General features: G+C 36.5%; 3 protein-coding genes across 11 annotated transcripts in view; 2 read left to right on the top strand and 1 right to left on the bottom strand.

Annotated features, from left to right (window-relative positions):
- The first annotated feature begins 2235 nt into the window (after window positions 1–2235).
- On the top strand, window positions 2236–2767 carry LOC311070812 (phosphatidylinositol N-acetylglucosaminyltransferase subunit Y). Its single transcript, XM_084094886.1, has one exon. It carries the CDS (start codon window positions 2376–2378, stop codon window positions 2589–2591), a length of 216 nt encoding a protein of 71 aa, XP_083951012.1. The 5' UTR covers window positions 2236–2375; the 3' UTR covers window positions 2592–2767.
- A 58-nt stretch (window positions 2768–2825) lies between these two features.
- Window positions 2826–15917, bottom strand: part of LOC311070811 (uncharacterized protein) — a gene marked incomplete at its 3' end in the record, with an annotated part of 18539 nt that continues 5447 nt past the window's right edge. For 3 of the 5 annotated variants that reach the window (XM_084094884.1, XM_084094882.1, XM_084094881.1), the window contains 2 exons: window positions 8171–8224; window positions 2826–3826 (listed from right to left, as the gene is read on the bottom strand). In XM_084094884.1, the coding sequence (XP_083951010.1) occupies window positions 2826–3821 (996 nt within the window). In that variant the 5' untranslated portion in view covers window positions 3822–3826; window positions 8171–8224. Of the gene's footprint in view, window positions 3827–8170; window positions 8225–8479; window positions 8650–8777; window positions 8792–15917 lie in introns of those variants that run through there. The other 2 variants (XM_084094885.1, XM_084094883.1) reach the window with 2 other exon arrangements.
- Window positions 13351–15917, top strand: part of btbd10a (BTB (POZ) domain containing 10a) — an 18547-nt gene continuing 15980 nt past the window's right edge. Inside the window, exons 1-3 of one of the 5 annotated variants that reach the window (XM_084094873.1) lie at window positions 13351–13536; window positions 14080–14153; window positions 14284–14426. In XM_084094873.1, coding sequence (XP_083950999.1) covers window positions 14287–14426 — 140 coding nt within the window. In that variant the 5' untranslated portion in view covers window positions 13351–13536; window positions 14080–14153; window positions 14284–14286. The remainder of the gene's footprint in view (window positions 13537–14079; window positions 14154–14283; window positions 14427–15917) is intronic. The other 4 variants (XM_084094877.1, XM_084094875.1, XM_084094874.1 and 1 more) reach the window with 4 other exon arrangements.

Raw genomic sequence — 15917 nt, 5'->3', positions numbered from 1 at the left:
TGTACCATTGATGTTTACAGTGGTCATGGAAATCCATGCAATTTGCAAACAAGGTCAACAGGGTCTCCTCCATATCATCGAGCACACCTAATCTGCCTCGAGCCGCAAGAGGTCTGCCTCAACAACACATGCAAAAAGATGAATGGCTGATAAAAACCTGGTCGATTCTTGAGAAAACAAGCAGGATTGATAGGCGAGAGAACCACAGCTCTTCAAAAGAGTAGCTCATAAAATCAAGAGGGCAGTTTTGAGGAGGTTCTGGTCACCTCTAGATAAATCAAGAGGTTGGTCAAATGCTTGACTTTTGCTTGAGGCTGTTGTTTGTGTGAGTAAGGCTTCTGAGAGCTCTCTTCCACTCAAAATCACAGGCTCAGTCAAATGAGCAATATACAATATTTTTGTATATACTATATTTTGTATTACTTTTAAATGCACTCCTGGAAGCTTCTGCCTAGGATTTAAGTCTTTGCTCTTTTCACAACAAGCTCTTAAAAGTCAAGTTTCTTCACTGCTGCAAGAGTGTGTGATGTTTAACAAACGGTTCACTGGCGACATCTGCTGGTCATGAGAAATCTCTTCAGTGTCACATGTTGGGGTTCTGTTTTTTATTGCGTTAGGCAAGAGCGCCACAAACTGGTTTCATGAAATGATTTTGTTTAATGAGGCATAAAATGTCACAATTCTATCCAATAAATCAATTTTAAAATGCGTATACATTCCCCTCACTATGATTTCTTGGAACCAACACGTTATTTCTATCATTCTAGATTTGTTTCTGATATAATTTATATTTAATGCAATAAGCCTTTAATTTAATTTAATTTAATTTAATTTGACATAATGCCACTATTGCACAATATATTTAGTTTTTCTTTGCATAAAATCGAAATTATTTTGATTATGATTTTTATGATTAGCCTTGTGATTAGTTTAGATTATTAATTTATATATAGCATCATTACTTCTACTTTTTATTATTACTTTGATCAATGTAAATAACAACAATAATAATAAAATACACGTTCTTCAAAAGAAAAAAATATATATATAATAGTGGCTTTATTTCACAATTATTGTGAAATACTCTACCTTAAACCTAAATTAATAGCTCACTGGCAACTATTATTATTATTAGTAGTAGTAGATTATTCATTTACATTTATCGTATTTGCCAAATTTGACTTTTTTACTATTACTTTGATCAGTGCAGTTAATAATAATAATACTAATAATAATAAACGTGATGCAAAAGAAAACGTTGTATAACAATTATTGTTAATTATGTATGTTCTAATCTAGATTAATGGCTCAATGCCAACTGAATTATTATTATTACTAATATCCATAAAGGATGTTATTTGTGCCGTGCAGAGCAGAGCAGATGAAACCACATATACGATGATTATCTTGCATATATGACATTTTTTTAATTAAACTAATCTGTGCAACATTTCGTCATCGGAACCTCTCGCGAATGCAAAAGATCAGGGGACACGTTTACAGACGCGCGAAGTTTAGCGCTTCCGGTTCACTGTTGACATCTGTCAAGCGGGTGAAACAAGTTTAGTTTTCCAGACATTAATCTCTCTTAGGATATGTCTCATGCATTAAGGACACTTGCCACTGGAGTTTTTAGCGTGCAGAGATCTGTGAGCGCCCAGCCACTCTTGCGTCTTGTGAAGACCCGAGGACAACAGAGGAGTCGGAGTGATGGAGTGAAGGGCACTGAGAGTCAGGCGTTTGACGTGTCCCTCCTCGAGTTTCTTGTGTGTCCACTGTCCAAAAACCCCTTGAGGTATGATTGTTTATCATGCATAATAGTATTACAGTATATAATGCTAGTTATCATAGGAGTTTAATAGCAGTGTTGATGTTATGTAACCACCGGTTGATAATTTTCCTTGCGTTTTGTTAAAATAAAAGTATGATATAATGCGTAGAATTGATCATTTTTATCATTTATTATTTTAAAATTAATTTATTGTCATTTTAATTAATCGCAACTTCCAAAATAGAGACAAAAATGGTACAAAATTATAAAAAATAATAATATATGAAACAAAGCATCCTCCTTTATATGGAGATCCCCCTTTTATAATAACTATAAATTGTCATTCACTTTGTTTAACGTGGTAAATTTGCAAAAGGGATGTTCATATTATCATTATCTGTAATACTAATACATGTATTTTTTTTTTTTTTTTTTCAAGGTATGACGAAAAGAGCAATGAATTAATAAACGAAGAGCTCGGCATCGCATATCCTATCATCGATGGTATTCCTAACATGATCCCACAGGATGCACGAATGATCCATACGACTGAAAAACCCACTGAATCTTGAGTTTATAGAGCAAATATTAGTTTTCTGCCACAATGTTTTTCTCCCTGTCTACTGTAACTGTTCTTGTGCCGCTGATATCCTTGACTGGCCTGTTTTACTCGGCGACAGTGGATGAAAATTTCCCACAAGGCTGCACGAGTGCAAGCAGTGTGTGTTTCTACAGCCTGCTGCTGCCAGTAACTATTCCTGTTTATGTTTTCTTTCACCTTTGGAAGTGGATGGGAATCAAATTATTTAGACACAATTAGACTGTAGTTTACTTTTTTCCCACACAACATGAGACTATTTTAATGTTATGCATTTTTGTGAACAATGTTTGCTTGTAAACAATAGACATTGAAGATTCATATACAGGAACATTTAACTTGATGTTAACATCAAAGCGAACAATGTAAAAATACAGAATAAAATTGCAAATACCAAAGCTTTGAGTCTTAGTTTGAATGTGCACAGAACCCATCACATTTTAGCTTGCTACGATTTCACTTCTTCCCTCTTTTCTCAACACTTTCCGTGAACTTCATCAAAGGGCACACGGGCTTTGGCGAATCCTCGCCCTTCACCTTAAAAAAGAAAGACTCGTTCAAGCGAGTCTGAACGACTTTCAGCTGGAGCAGATCACCTTTGCTCTTGGATCCCGCATCACCATCTTCGCTCGACGTGTCTGATATCTTCAGCTTGGGTGGATTCGCAGACCTGTGCGTTCGTCTCGTTCTGTTCGGCAAGCTCAGGTCCACAGGTTCCTCCGAGCACGCGGCCGTGTTCTGCCGCTGCTGAAACCTGAGAGAGCTGGAGAGCGCTGGGAAGGTGAAGAAGTTCTCGGTTTGAGTGGTCGCTTCAGCTGTTGACCTACATGAACTCTTCTCTGGTGAACCCTTCACAATAGCGGCTTCGTTGCAGCTCGAGCTGCTGGAGATCTCCACATATGGATCCAAGAAGGATTTCTGTGTGATAAACAGATCTTGGCTGTTCATTTCTTCAGCCGTACTGGATTCCAAGCTGCTTTCGCCCACAAACTGCTTCTTTCCGAGTTCATTGCAATTTGTCCTTGCATGTTGGTTTGTCTCAGTTGGCAAGTTGAAGATGACTCTCTTTTTAATCTTCCCTGTCTCTTTCACTCTTCTATGACAATCGTTCTCAGTTGAATGTTGTCGTTTTGTCTCCTGATCAGGGGAGATGAAGATAATGGGCTGAATTTGTTGCGTATCTTCGGGTTTGTTGGGCTGTTTTTTGATTTTAGGTTTCTGGAAGTCTTCCTCACGTTTGTTTTTCTTCTTTGCCTTTTTTCTTTTCTTAGTCTCTTGCGTTTGAGGAAAATCTGTCTCACAGCAGCCATCATGCAACAAGAAGCTGGGCGCACACTTGGTTTTGCTCTTATCCTTTTTTTCTTTCTTCACTTTCTTGTTTTTATGCTTCTTGGGTGCTTTAAAAGCATTTTCAACAATGGGAAAAATCCTCTTTGTTGGGAACGAAGCCATTTCCTCTACAAAATCAGAGAGTAACAATAAAGAACGGGTTATTTGACCAAAATTTTGAAAGATGCAATGCATCAGAATTAGATTTATTAGTGTGCACAAACACACAAGGAAATTGTAGAAAATAGAAAAATTGAAGAAATACACATCTTGAGAGTAAGCAGAATCCTCCGGAGCCCCTATAATTCATATTTCATATTTATATCCAATTTTTTTCCACCACCATGTCCCTCTAGAGCAGGGATAGGCAACTCCAGTCCTGGAGGGCCACTGTCCTGCAGAGTTTAGCTTCAGCCCTGATAAACACTCACCTGTCTGTATCTATCTAGTAATCCTGAAAACACTGATTGCCTTGTTCAGGTGTGTTTAATTAGGGTTGAAGCTAAACTCTGCAGGACAGTGGCCCTCCAGGACCGGAGTTGCCTATCCCTGCCCTAGAGGGACATGGTGGTGGAAAAAAATTGGGATGGGAGGAAGAAATATTTTTCAAATCTTTTGCATTCCCTCTCAAAATGTTTGCGTTCTCTCGCAAAATCTGTTGTGAGCTCGGACAAATACTTCCTGTTTTCTTAATTTAAGGAGTTCAGTAAAGTTGGCAACATATTCACAGATTCAAACTTCCCGGATTAATAACTTGTGAGCTAAACATTGTTAATTTCCTCAAAACGAGCTTTATAATATAATATAAAATGATCTCTATGAGCAGGAGGCTGAGAGACAAGTCCGAAGGGACCATCTGCAAAGTGCAAAACCCTTTTACACATTTTATATTATGAAAAATATGCAATAACTTCACTGTAACACACTGTACTGTCACCATATTCAGTTCACATATCACTGCTCTCCAGCTGGTTATACTACAACACTTAGTTTGATAAAAATGCATAAGTTTTATGATTATTATTTATTATGAAACAATTATCAATATCTTCACACTGTTATACAGTGTAATACCATCAAATTCAGTAAGCAAATTACCATGCAAAAGCTATAGTTATAACTATTATGTTAGCTGCATACCAACATAATTTGTGTAAAGAATAGGCCTACTTATTGAATATAAGTGAATTTGGTGTGTTACAGTGAAGTTATTGAATATTTTTCATAATACAAAATGTGCAAAAGCATTTTATCAAACTAAGTATTGTAGTATGACCAGTAGGAGACAATTGATATTAACTGATTTGGTGACACTACAGTGTTTAACATTGAAGTTAATGACTATTTTTGTAGTAAAGTTTTTTGGGTATTGTACTTTGCAGAACGGTCCCTTCAGACTTGTCTCTCAGCCTCCTGCACATCGAGATCAATTCATATTATAAAGCTCGTTTTGAGGAAAATTGGATTGTAGCTCATCGTCTACTTTACTATGATTGGAAATCGGTGTCATTTGTGTTTTAACAACATTAGCTCACAAGTTATTGATCCAAGAAGTTTGAATCTGTTATTATATATTGCCAACTTTACTGAACTCCTTAAACTAAGCACTGACCGCATTTCTTTATATTTGAGTCCGGATATTTAACGTACGGAGCTGTCTGAAACACTGCCAGTGGGACATTAAACAGGAAGTGTTTGTCCAAGCTCACAACAGGTTTTGCGAGAGAACGCAAAAATCTTAGCGAGGGAAAGCAAAAGTTTTACTAGAGAACGCAAACATTTTTAGCACCACCATGTCCCTTTAGGGAATCCATAGAATCCCTATGTACAGATGTGAACGTATATACAACTGTATAAATATGTAATTACATAATACATATCTATCTCTATATACATACATGCTCTATATGCCTGGTGCAATAAACCGCTAACACTTTACAATCAGGTTCCATTTGTTACCATTAGTTAACATGAACTAACAATGAAAAATACTAATGTTAATTTCAGCATTTACTCAGTAGTTTAAAGTATTTGAGTAAATGTAATTTGTTACTGTACTTAAGTATCTTTTTTTGGGTACTTTGTAGTTTTACTGAGTATCAAAGATATTAGCAACTTTTACTCGCTACTTGACTACATTTTTGAATAAGTACATGCACTCTTTATTCCAAAACATTTGTGACGAGTAATGCAATGACTTGTTACATTTTGCATTCCACCTTACATTTTCTGCAGCAGTTTATTTCTGCTAAAAAAAGAAGTGGTCTCGCCATATGCGTTTTGCGCTTACTCACACAAACTTGTCAACAAGGCAAGTACTTTACATGATTATGAGTGCATTAGCAGGTATGTGAGCCATTAACATGGCTGCTGCTGGTTATAAGGCTGAAACCAGCACGTCCAGAGCCAATAGGCTTTCACTATTTAATTTTACTTAAAAGCACAATATGTAACTTTTTTGCTTTAAAAATAGCAAAAATCACTATATCTATGTTATATATTTTTTTTAGTTGTGTACTTACATTATCCTGACTGTTTCCAACAACTTTCAAACCAGGAGAAATTTGTAATTTAATTCGAAGACACGTCCCGTTTCTTTATTTCCGTTTTGTCGCCGTCAATGGCGTCATATCCGCGTTGTCCCTGGTTTCCGCTCGTACTGCCATAGCAACCAGAGCCCTCTGATAGTAACCAAGGCGACTGTGTAGTTCGCAATGTCTATTTGCACGCTGTTGTTGTTTCGTTCAAACATTATGGACCATGGCAAGCAGACTTTGGATAAAAAAGGAGAACTAAAACGAGAATCAATATCAGCGCGGTGTTTTCGAGATGCCGAGAGCTCCCATAGACAGTATACAAACGAGAGCTCCACGTCCGAGACTTCGACCGCTCCTAACTGGCATGTACTTTATTAAACAGGTGAGCACATTTTTATAAAACTAATCAATGTTATATAGTTCAACAATGATAAAATGTTAGAATATGATCTGTATGTTATTCTAATGTTGATCTAGTTTACTGCTAGTCTCATACAGACAAACTAACACATACATTTCAACACATTCAAATGCAGTTTAGTGTGATAGTGTAATGTTAGACCAAGTGAAACAGCGCTGCGTTACCTCACAAGTTTAATTTGTCTAATAAACTGACCTGTGAGTTGTAATTCTGCACTTGCGTGTAGTTTGGTAGAATGAAATGTCCATATTCCTTTTATATCCGCGGGACTCGCGTCGCGTGTGGAGCTGATAGCTGTCTCTTAGCAATCCCGAACTGCTTCATATCACAGTCATGATAAAAACATCGATGTATTCAGTCATCCATAAACATTATTAGATCGGTCGGCTTGACGTTGACGACAAGATCCATAATTCTTAGCAAATGTTGCGTCATCAAACTACGCCTTTGTTATTGTAAGAGGTTAGCGACCCCTAGTGGCAAAAAAAATTACATACTGTATGTTTAACATCATTTTATTTACCCATTATATAGAAGAGATCTTTTGTAAGAATATTGGTTTACTTATGCCCTTTTTGAGCACTTGAGCTGAACTGAGACTTAAGTTTCTGTAGACATTTGTTCCAAACCTGTATGAGTTTCTTTCTTCTGTTTAACACAAAAGAAGATATTTTGAAGAATGTTGGTAACCAGACAGTTGATGGACCCCATTGACTTCCATAGTATTTTGTTCCTACTATGGTAGCAAATGGCTTTCGTCAACTGTTTGATTAGTAACATTCTTTAAAATATCTTCTTTTGTGTTCAACAGAAGAAAGAAATTCATACAGGTTTGGAACAACTTGAGAGTGAGTAAATGATGACAACATTTTTTTTTTTGGGTGAACTATCCCTTTAAGAAGCTGTTGTGTCGTCGACCTTGATTTATTGCAATATTGCAGTGCATCTTTGAGCCTACATTCAGTATGAGTAAAATTCTTAAGTACTGTTAAAATCAGAAACATTAACCCCCGATTTCACAGACAAGGCTTAAGCCTAGTCCCAGACTAAAATGCATGTTTGAGCTGTTTTACCTGAAAGCAACTTGCACTGATATGTCAGTGCCATTGTTTTGTCTCAAGATGCACACCGGTAATGTTATTTTCTAAGGATTGTTTTTTTAAAAGCTACTCACTTAATTGAACTAATCCTGGCTTAATCCTTACTTTTACTCAAGTAGTATTGGAATTTTTGCTGTAAGGTATCTGTATTTTTATTCAAGTATGGTTTTCAGGTAGTATTCACACCTCTGCATTAACCAAAACATTATTAAAATCAAAAGATGTATATTAGTAAATGGACCTGAGTTAATATGAAAAATAAACAGTTGTATTTTCAACTGACGTTAACAGATTAATAAATGGTATAACCAATGTATTTATCATTGTTATTTCATGTTAGTTAATGCAATAACACACATTAACAGATTTGACCTTATTGTAAAGTGTTACCATAAAATTGTGTATACCTCTTACCTGACAGGCTTCTGAGGATTCAGCTGGTCACCTTTTCTCTCAACAGAGATGGACCTTAAAAGTACAAGGGCATTATTGAGTTTACATTTGTAAAACATGAGAAACACTGTAGCTAAAGTTGACTTCTACAATGTAACGCGACGTCATTTTCCACAGATTTTCGGCAACATTGATACAGGTCAGGAAGCAACTTGTTCAACTGCTCTTCCTTAGCGACTAAATATTTGACATTGCAGTAAATTTAAAACGTATGTAATGTACTTTTTTTGTTTTGGCCCAAAATCAACAGGAAAACTGTCATGTACTTACCTGTTTTGTCAATTAACAAAATACGCTCTCATATTTTTCCGCCAATTACTGCTTCAGTGCAGTGCGCCACTGCGCATGCTCAGTACGCATCGACAGCATCTATCAACAGCATGTTGCGAATTTATTAAATACATTCGAAAAACTTAAAATTATCGTTAAACAAAATTATCTATTTTGTAAAAACTACGTATGAAAAACACTGAAGAAGAAAGACATAAAAACTGTTCACAGTAGTGTGTCCTGAAAATGTGCCATTTCATAAATCACACCGTTGCTGTGAGACGAAGAGCTACGTAACCTTTATATCTTGAGTCCATTCATGAATAAGCATCACTTCTCTGTGCGTCACTCGGCTTGTCAGGCAACTATTTTCACTGCTGGAGAAATCCCTTTCTCACATAAAGGGCGCTTTTTGTAGCTTTTCTTGTAAGAAATGGCTTCCGTGGTCTATGGCGTCATCAAACAGCAGCTAAAATTATTTTTACTGCCAGTCTTTTTACGGTCCAATGGCAATATCGCATGTGAACGTGCATTAAATGCGCTACTAATGTCTTTAGGCACGTAAGGTTAGTCAGTCAGCGTCACTTCTTTAGAAAAGGTCACAAAGTTCAAGGTTTATTCGCATAAGAAACGACATACATTTGGATTCAGTTCTTCACAGATTTTTTTTTAAAATACATTTACTTTTCTTTTTGTATGTATTTATTGTGATTTTTATATGATTTATTTATCATTTGTTCTGTTTATTGCATTGCATACTGCACATTCTTAGAGTAGTTTGTCTCTGTCTCTATTCTATTCTATTCTGTGTTCTATTCTTTTCTGTTCTGCTCTTAGTCTTTTTAACATTTTAAAATTTGTTCCATGAAATGATTTTTTGAATGTGCTACATCTGAAAACTGTTAAAATCACTATAAAACCTTATTACACAATTTACATTTTATAAAATAACATCTTTACAACCAATGTTTCATGCAAATACACCATTTTATGACTTGAATATTTCAACTGTTGTCAGATGCCATTCATTTTAGTCGTCAGATGTTGTTTTCAAGTAATAAACATTTTGCCACATAATAAACCTTGAGAAAAAACAAAAATAGCCACATGGTGACACCTAATATAGATTCAATTCACTGCGTCTTGAGGACCTACATGGCTTTTACACCTGTGGAATGATTGCATTGGGTGTCCTTAGGTGACTTGATATTCTCCCCCTGAATTCTCCTGAATAATCATGTGTAGTGGTAACACACACTGCCGATGACATGATCTGCATTGATAAAGCATGAGGTAATGAGAACTAGTTCTCAGGTTGAAAGGTCCCCCCTCCTGCCTTTAAAGGGTCTAAATATTGCTTAAGATTGTTTGGACTGTGCTAGGGATCCCATGCAAAGGTCAAAGGTCTATTTGTTTGGCGGGTGTCATCTAAACAGGCCATGCCCACTTCAGCCCATATCAGTCCCGCAAAAGACCAGAACCAGGTCAACCATCTCCAACACGCGGGCCTTGTCAGCCATAAATCTTGCAAATATGTAAACAACTTTAATTGCTTGCCACCTGTGAAGTTTGTTTTACAGAATGCCAGAGGATGAAACAGTACTCTCACCGACAGGTGCAATGCATGAGATGCAGTGGGCATCTTCAGAATAAGCAGTATTGGATACAGCTTACATGCACTTTACTGGTAAATGCATTAAAACACAGATATTGGGTGATGATCTCCCCTGTACTCTCTAATTTACAGACTCAGGAGATGCTTATTGCCTCATGTGTCATCAGACTGCCTGCTCCCTGTCGTCATGCCCCGTTTTTTCTGGAGTCATGAAGCTGTAGGCATATAGATTGAAGAGAAACCCTAACCACACCACGGGGTAAGATCTGGGGGTCAGACCTGCTTAGGTGCTCAAAAGCACTCTCTGTGTCATGACATAGCCATGGGCTACATTTAGAAAACTTCGCTCATAGTTACCTAATCTGTCATCTGTGGCCATAAAAGTAGGCTCTCCGGGTGCCTCTCTGGACACCTGTGACTGGAGCGTTCTGATGGAGGAAACATGGAGTAGCTGCTATGACATATAGTTGCAATCTATAAATGTATACCTTTTCTGCATAGTCTCAGGGGAATTCTTTTTATTGGTCTATATGTGAATGCAAAAATTATTATTTCAGAAATTTGCGTTATATATATATATATGTGTATGTATGTGTGTGTGTGTGTGTGTGTGTGTGTGTGTGTGTGTGTGTTTTATAAAGGCCTATATACACAAATGATAATCAATACAAATGATTCATTTTAGAAAACAAATATATATATATACACACATACACATATATAAATATGATATATATTTCAGAAGTGTTGTATAACAGTTTTAAAAAAATATATATATATATATATACATATATTTAATAGCCTATATACACACAAATGAAAATGATAACACAAATGCAACCGATTAATTTTGAAAAAGATATATAATTTACATATATGAATATATTTTACAATAACAGTCTTTTCTTACATTTTCTTTTCTGAAAAGTCATCTATCTATCTATCTATCTATCTATCTATCTATCTATCTATCTATCTATCTATCTATCTATCTATCTATATGTGTGTGTGTGTGTGTGTGTGTGTATCCTTCAAAACTTTGTGAGCTTTTTTACATAATTTATCTAACAAAACACAACTAACAAATTACATTTCCTGAAATTGAGATTCATATAGTAATATAATGTAATGTAATGTAATGATCATACATTTTTTTTGTTACCTGATTTAGTATGAACAAGCTTTCTTTCAACAGTTCAGTTGTCTTTTGGAATTAACAACTTTCTTGCTGTTCTTTTTTTTCCTTTTTGTATTATTTGTTTGTTTGAGTATAGGCTAATTGTTGTTAAGGATATAGTAGCCTACCTCTCTAATTTACGAACAGAAGTTAAATTTTTAGGGGCGGGATTTCAAGAGAGGTAATGAAGAGTGAATTATAGGTGGTGTTGTAGAGGTGTTGTCACGCGCATTCTTCATCAGGGCAAGGGGTGACATCATCACCAATAATGAAGGCGTCTCATCAATGGGCGCAGGGGTATAAAGGGAGCTCACCCTGTCAACTGTGAACCAACTCTAATGAACTGATATTCTGATGCTCGAACTCTCGCAACCTGTTACTCAAATAAGGTGAGTTGAGTATTTTTTTGCGTTGTTGCTTTATTTCAAATCTTACTGATCTTTAGTTCAATGTAATTTTGCTGCATTTGCAAAATTATGATTACCATAAGCGCATTTATATTTTATTTCACAGGTTCATAAAATGGTTTCCAGCATCAATCTTGGATTTTTGGAGAAAGCAGCTGTATTTTTCTCCATCTGTATATTATTTTATTCGACAAATGCCGATAGCAAGCCATTGAGGTAAGTAGCCGCTACTTGAATATTTCCCCCCATTTTTTTCCCCCTGTTGCTCGATTGTATTATAATGTATTTTTTTTCCTCTTCAAAAGCAAACGGGCTATCAATGAAGTCCAACTTATGCATAACCTCGGGGTGCATAAACATGTTGAACTGAGGCAAGACTGGCTTCAGACGAAACTGCGGGAAATCCACACGGCCGCAATCAAGAACACAAACGCAGAGAGAACAGCACTTCTTCCAGACATTTTCCCCAATCTCAAGGATCTAAATCCAAGGGAAGCTGAAGACATCATTGCCGTTTTGGAAAAACTTATGAACCCATCGTAAAAGCAGAATTTGACACCTAATGTGGACTATACTCACTCAGGGACTGAAATCAAGCCATTCTGTTCAGCTTTTATTATTCTATTAACAATATTTATTTTTTCTATACACAAACTATTTATATTTTTTATGTAGTTTTCCAGTTTTCTTTGGCGGCTAAGCCGTATAACATTAAATCTCAAAGCACTTCTATGTATTTATGAGTTATATGATTGTAACATAGATTAACTGAACCCAAAAGAAAAATGTAAACGAGGACCAAATCTAAAAAGAAAATAGAGGAAAAGTAAATTTTCGAGGTGTTTTCTATTTTTGATGACAATATAAAATAAAAACAAAACAAAAAATCGTTGTTCTTGCGTATGCCTCCTGTTTTTATGTCTTTTTTTTCTTGTCATGCAACGTTACCTTTAAAAAAAAAAAGCTCTTTAAATGTGTATTTATGTATTGCCTTTCTCGTTTTTGTTGTTTTCTTGTTATTATAATTTTAAATAACATGATTTCAATAGCTTACATCCTCTGAATTCTATTTTTGTATGGCTCCTTGTATGGCAGCAATGTAAATGTTTCAAAAGCAGCATGATTCTCCTCACCAGTTGATTAGACGCAAGGTGGTTTCTACGGCGACGTCTCGTGTGTTGTTCTCGCGATAATTCAGTCACTCGCTTCTACCATAGACAGTATCATAGATATATAAACGCTAGATGTCTTATGGCGCAGTCACTTCCGGCATCACCGTTCGGCCATTTTGTCACAGTGAAGCTGTGAATTAAGGTGAGTGATCAGAATGCACACAAATCCTCTTATCTCGTTGAAATCTTTGTAAAACTGATTTACAAACGGTTTGGTTTCTTACAAACGTTATTAACGTGGCTATAATTCCGAATGCTTGAACATGTATGTTATAATTATTCACATGTATGCAGTGTATGTATGCAGTGTCTTAAATACATCTCTGACGTTTATAACAAACCAAACCGTTTGAAAATCGGTAGAAAATTGAGCAAGTTATGGTTATTTAAAAGTACATGCACCATTAAACGAGTGAGCGAGCACACTGTGGCAAGATGGCCCCCACGTGCGGACGTCGACCTCCATTGGCCAGCAGCGCGCACGAGACATCTAGCGTTTATATAAGATATCTATGGACAGTATGGCTTCTACTTGGTTAGCCATGTAGCTTCCAAGTGTGTCAACACCGTATCCCGTTGTGAACGGTGAAGAGCAAACTTAAGTAAATTCATGCTAGCTATTAACTTATGTCTGAGAGTCAGAAGGGTACACATCGCGGAGAAAGTTCAGCGTTAAGCAGAGTCAGGTGAGAGATCGTCTGTGTTTGTTTAGCGCCCACTTTTAAAAGCTAACTGATAAGCTAACTAGATAGCTTAGTGAATCAGGTTACCAAAGTTGGAATACGTTGTTAGTTTTGTGGGCTTTTTTCGAACATTCACACTTGTGAAGTTGTTCTACTTTTAAACCGGATATGCCATAGTATTTTTTTATTTCTTTAAAAAAAGAATATCATAAGCATAATATTGAACTAGAAGGATCCTAGGATATAATTTTTCTTATGGAGTAATAATTTCTTATTAGAAAATATGAGACTTTTTTATTTTATTTTACTGCCTATATAGGTCCCATTTCATTTAACTGTCCATCAGCTAAACATTATTCCCGTACAGAAGTAACGTTTGAGTTCTTATCAACATTACGCAATATCCAGTAGGGCTCAAGGAATCAAATCAAAATCCCAGAAATCTCACTTTATCCAGTTGGATCTTATTTGATTTTTAGAGTATTTTTCTTATGTGATGTTATATTTCTTCTTCTTATATCATGTTATATTATTATATTCCTTTAGGATCCAATTGACAAGGATCATGTATTCAAGGTTCATAAGTCAAAACTCTGCATGTGTGTCAACAATGTCAAAAGGTGTGTGTTTGTCCATAAAAAAACTATGCATTTGGACGGAAAAAAATAATAAAACAAAAGGCAAATTTTTGGAACAGTTAGAGCAAAAACTAATTCTTTTACTTTTTTCAAATTCTTTTTGCTTTGTTAGGATATGAGATCTGAAGGCATATGTCCAGTAATATCAACTCAAGTAAACGCATGCCCTATCTCTTATGACAGCCACTCTAGCGATTCAGAAAATTGGGATCAAAGGACAGCGTGTCGGTCTGGGAGAATCTGCAGACACTTAAGGTAATACTGGATAATAACAAAGATTTCCAGTCATAGGAGTGTCCATCTGTTGCATGGATTTCATATAGTTTATCTAGTTTATATTAGCATCAATAGATGCTTTTGAAGTTTAATATGTGGATTTGAAATTTCTTCTACAATTGACCCTTCGCTAAGCCCCGCCCTCCTTAGTTACTGTTGCTATGCCTGTCAAGCTTTTGCGCCTGGCACGTCTATTACAGTATGTATGCACTGGTTTCAGACATTCCTAAGGAGATAATTAGTCATTTTTAGCGGACAGGTGAAAATTTGAGAGAACAAGACTGCAGTATGCATTCGAGGGCTATATCCACGACATAATATGCAAACGATTAGAGAATAATTTCATCAAAATTGAAGCTAAAGTCTATAACGTTAGGTCCCAGCGCAAGCAGCAGCCGCCTCATACGCTGACCATTCAAATGGGAAACACACAAATTGAGGAACAGCTATGTGCATGCCCAGCAGGGTAAGTGAAATGTGAAAATATTCTAATATTTATAAATCAAACATCTTATCCATATGTATCGTGGAATAAACACAAGACAATAGCCTGACCACTTTGCAATGATAACATTCTCCCGCTTATATTTGTAGTGCGCCAGGCTAACGTTACTGCTCACACGTCGTGGGTCACATAGTGACTACTGTTATGAACTGATTAAGTTTGCATACCAAACTTTTCCTTGGAGTTCTCCGGCAAGCCCCCTGATGTTCCCTCCTTTTACTAACTACCTTTTACTTTTACTAGAACTAACACCGGGAGAGGCGCGATCGGATTGGGGTAACGTTACTTGTTTGGCCGCCGTCGATTAACAAAATGCTGAAATATATTTTTAAGTACCGTTAAATTATGTCAGTGAGCCTCCGTCTTGCCTTTAATCACACTGCTTGATCCACGAGCTGGACAATAACTTTATTCTAGAGCTGCTATAAAGCCAAAACACTTTACTTTTAATTTCCTATTGTCAATGTAAAGCTGCTTTGGAACAATCTACATTGTTAAAAGCGCTATATAAATGAAGATGACGCCCGGCATTTCTCCCCTTGGGTTTTAGGTTTCGGGAAGGGAACAAAATCCACCACCCCGTCCAAAATTTTAGGATACCGGGTATCAGATTTGCACAATCCATACGCACAACGCGGCATGTTTCCCTCTCGCTCAAAAGCTTGCCAGACCTCCCGCGCCTAGTTACGGTTGCTAAGCCACGATTGGCCTGTGGCGGTTTTCGGGTGTGGCTTAGCGAAGGGTCAATTAAACCCATTGCAGTTTAATTCAAATGTTAAAGGCACAATATGTAAGATTATCACTTGAACAATTTTATATACTTTGTTGACTTCCATTCTCCCAAATGTTTCCAAAAAATTTAAAATCCAGAGAAATCAGCAATTTTAACCAGTTTAACGGCCTGTGACATTGCGTCGCCTCTCAATGACGTCATATCTGCATTGCCCTCATTTTCCGGTTTTACC

The sequence above is a fragment of the Abramis brama genome (assembly GCF_963993115.1).
Source record: "Abramis brama genome assembly, chromosome: 20".
NCBI classification, from domain to species: domain Eukaryota; kingdom Metazoa; phylum Chordata; class Actinopteri; order Cypriniformes; family Leuciscidae; genus Abramis; species Abramis brama.
This window is presented reverse-complemented; position numbering and strand designations above follow the sequence as displayed.

Excerpts from the sequence above, each read along its gene's own strand:
- LOC311070812 (XM_084094886.1), top strand. The coding sequence starts at position 2,376 with ATGTTTTTCTCCCTGTCTACTGTAACTGTTCTTGTGCCGCTGATATCC.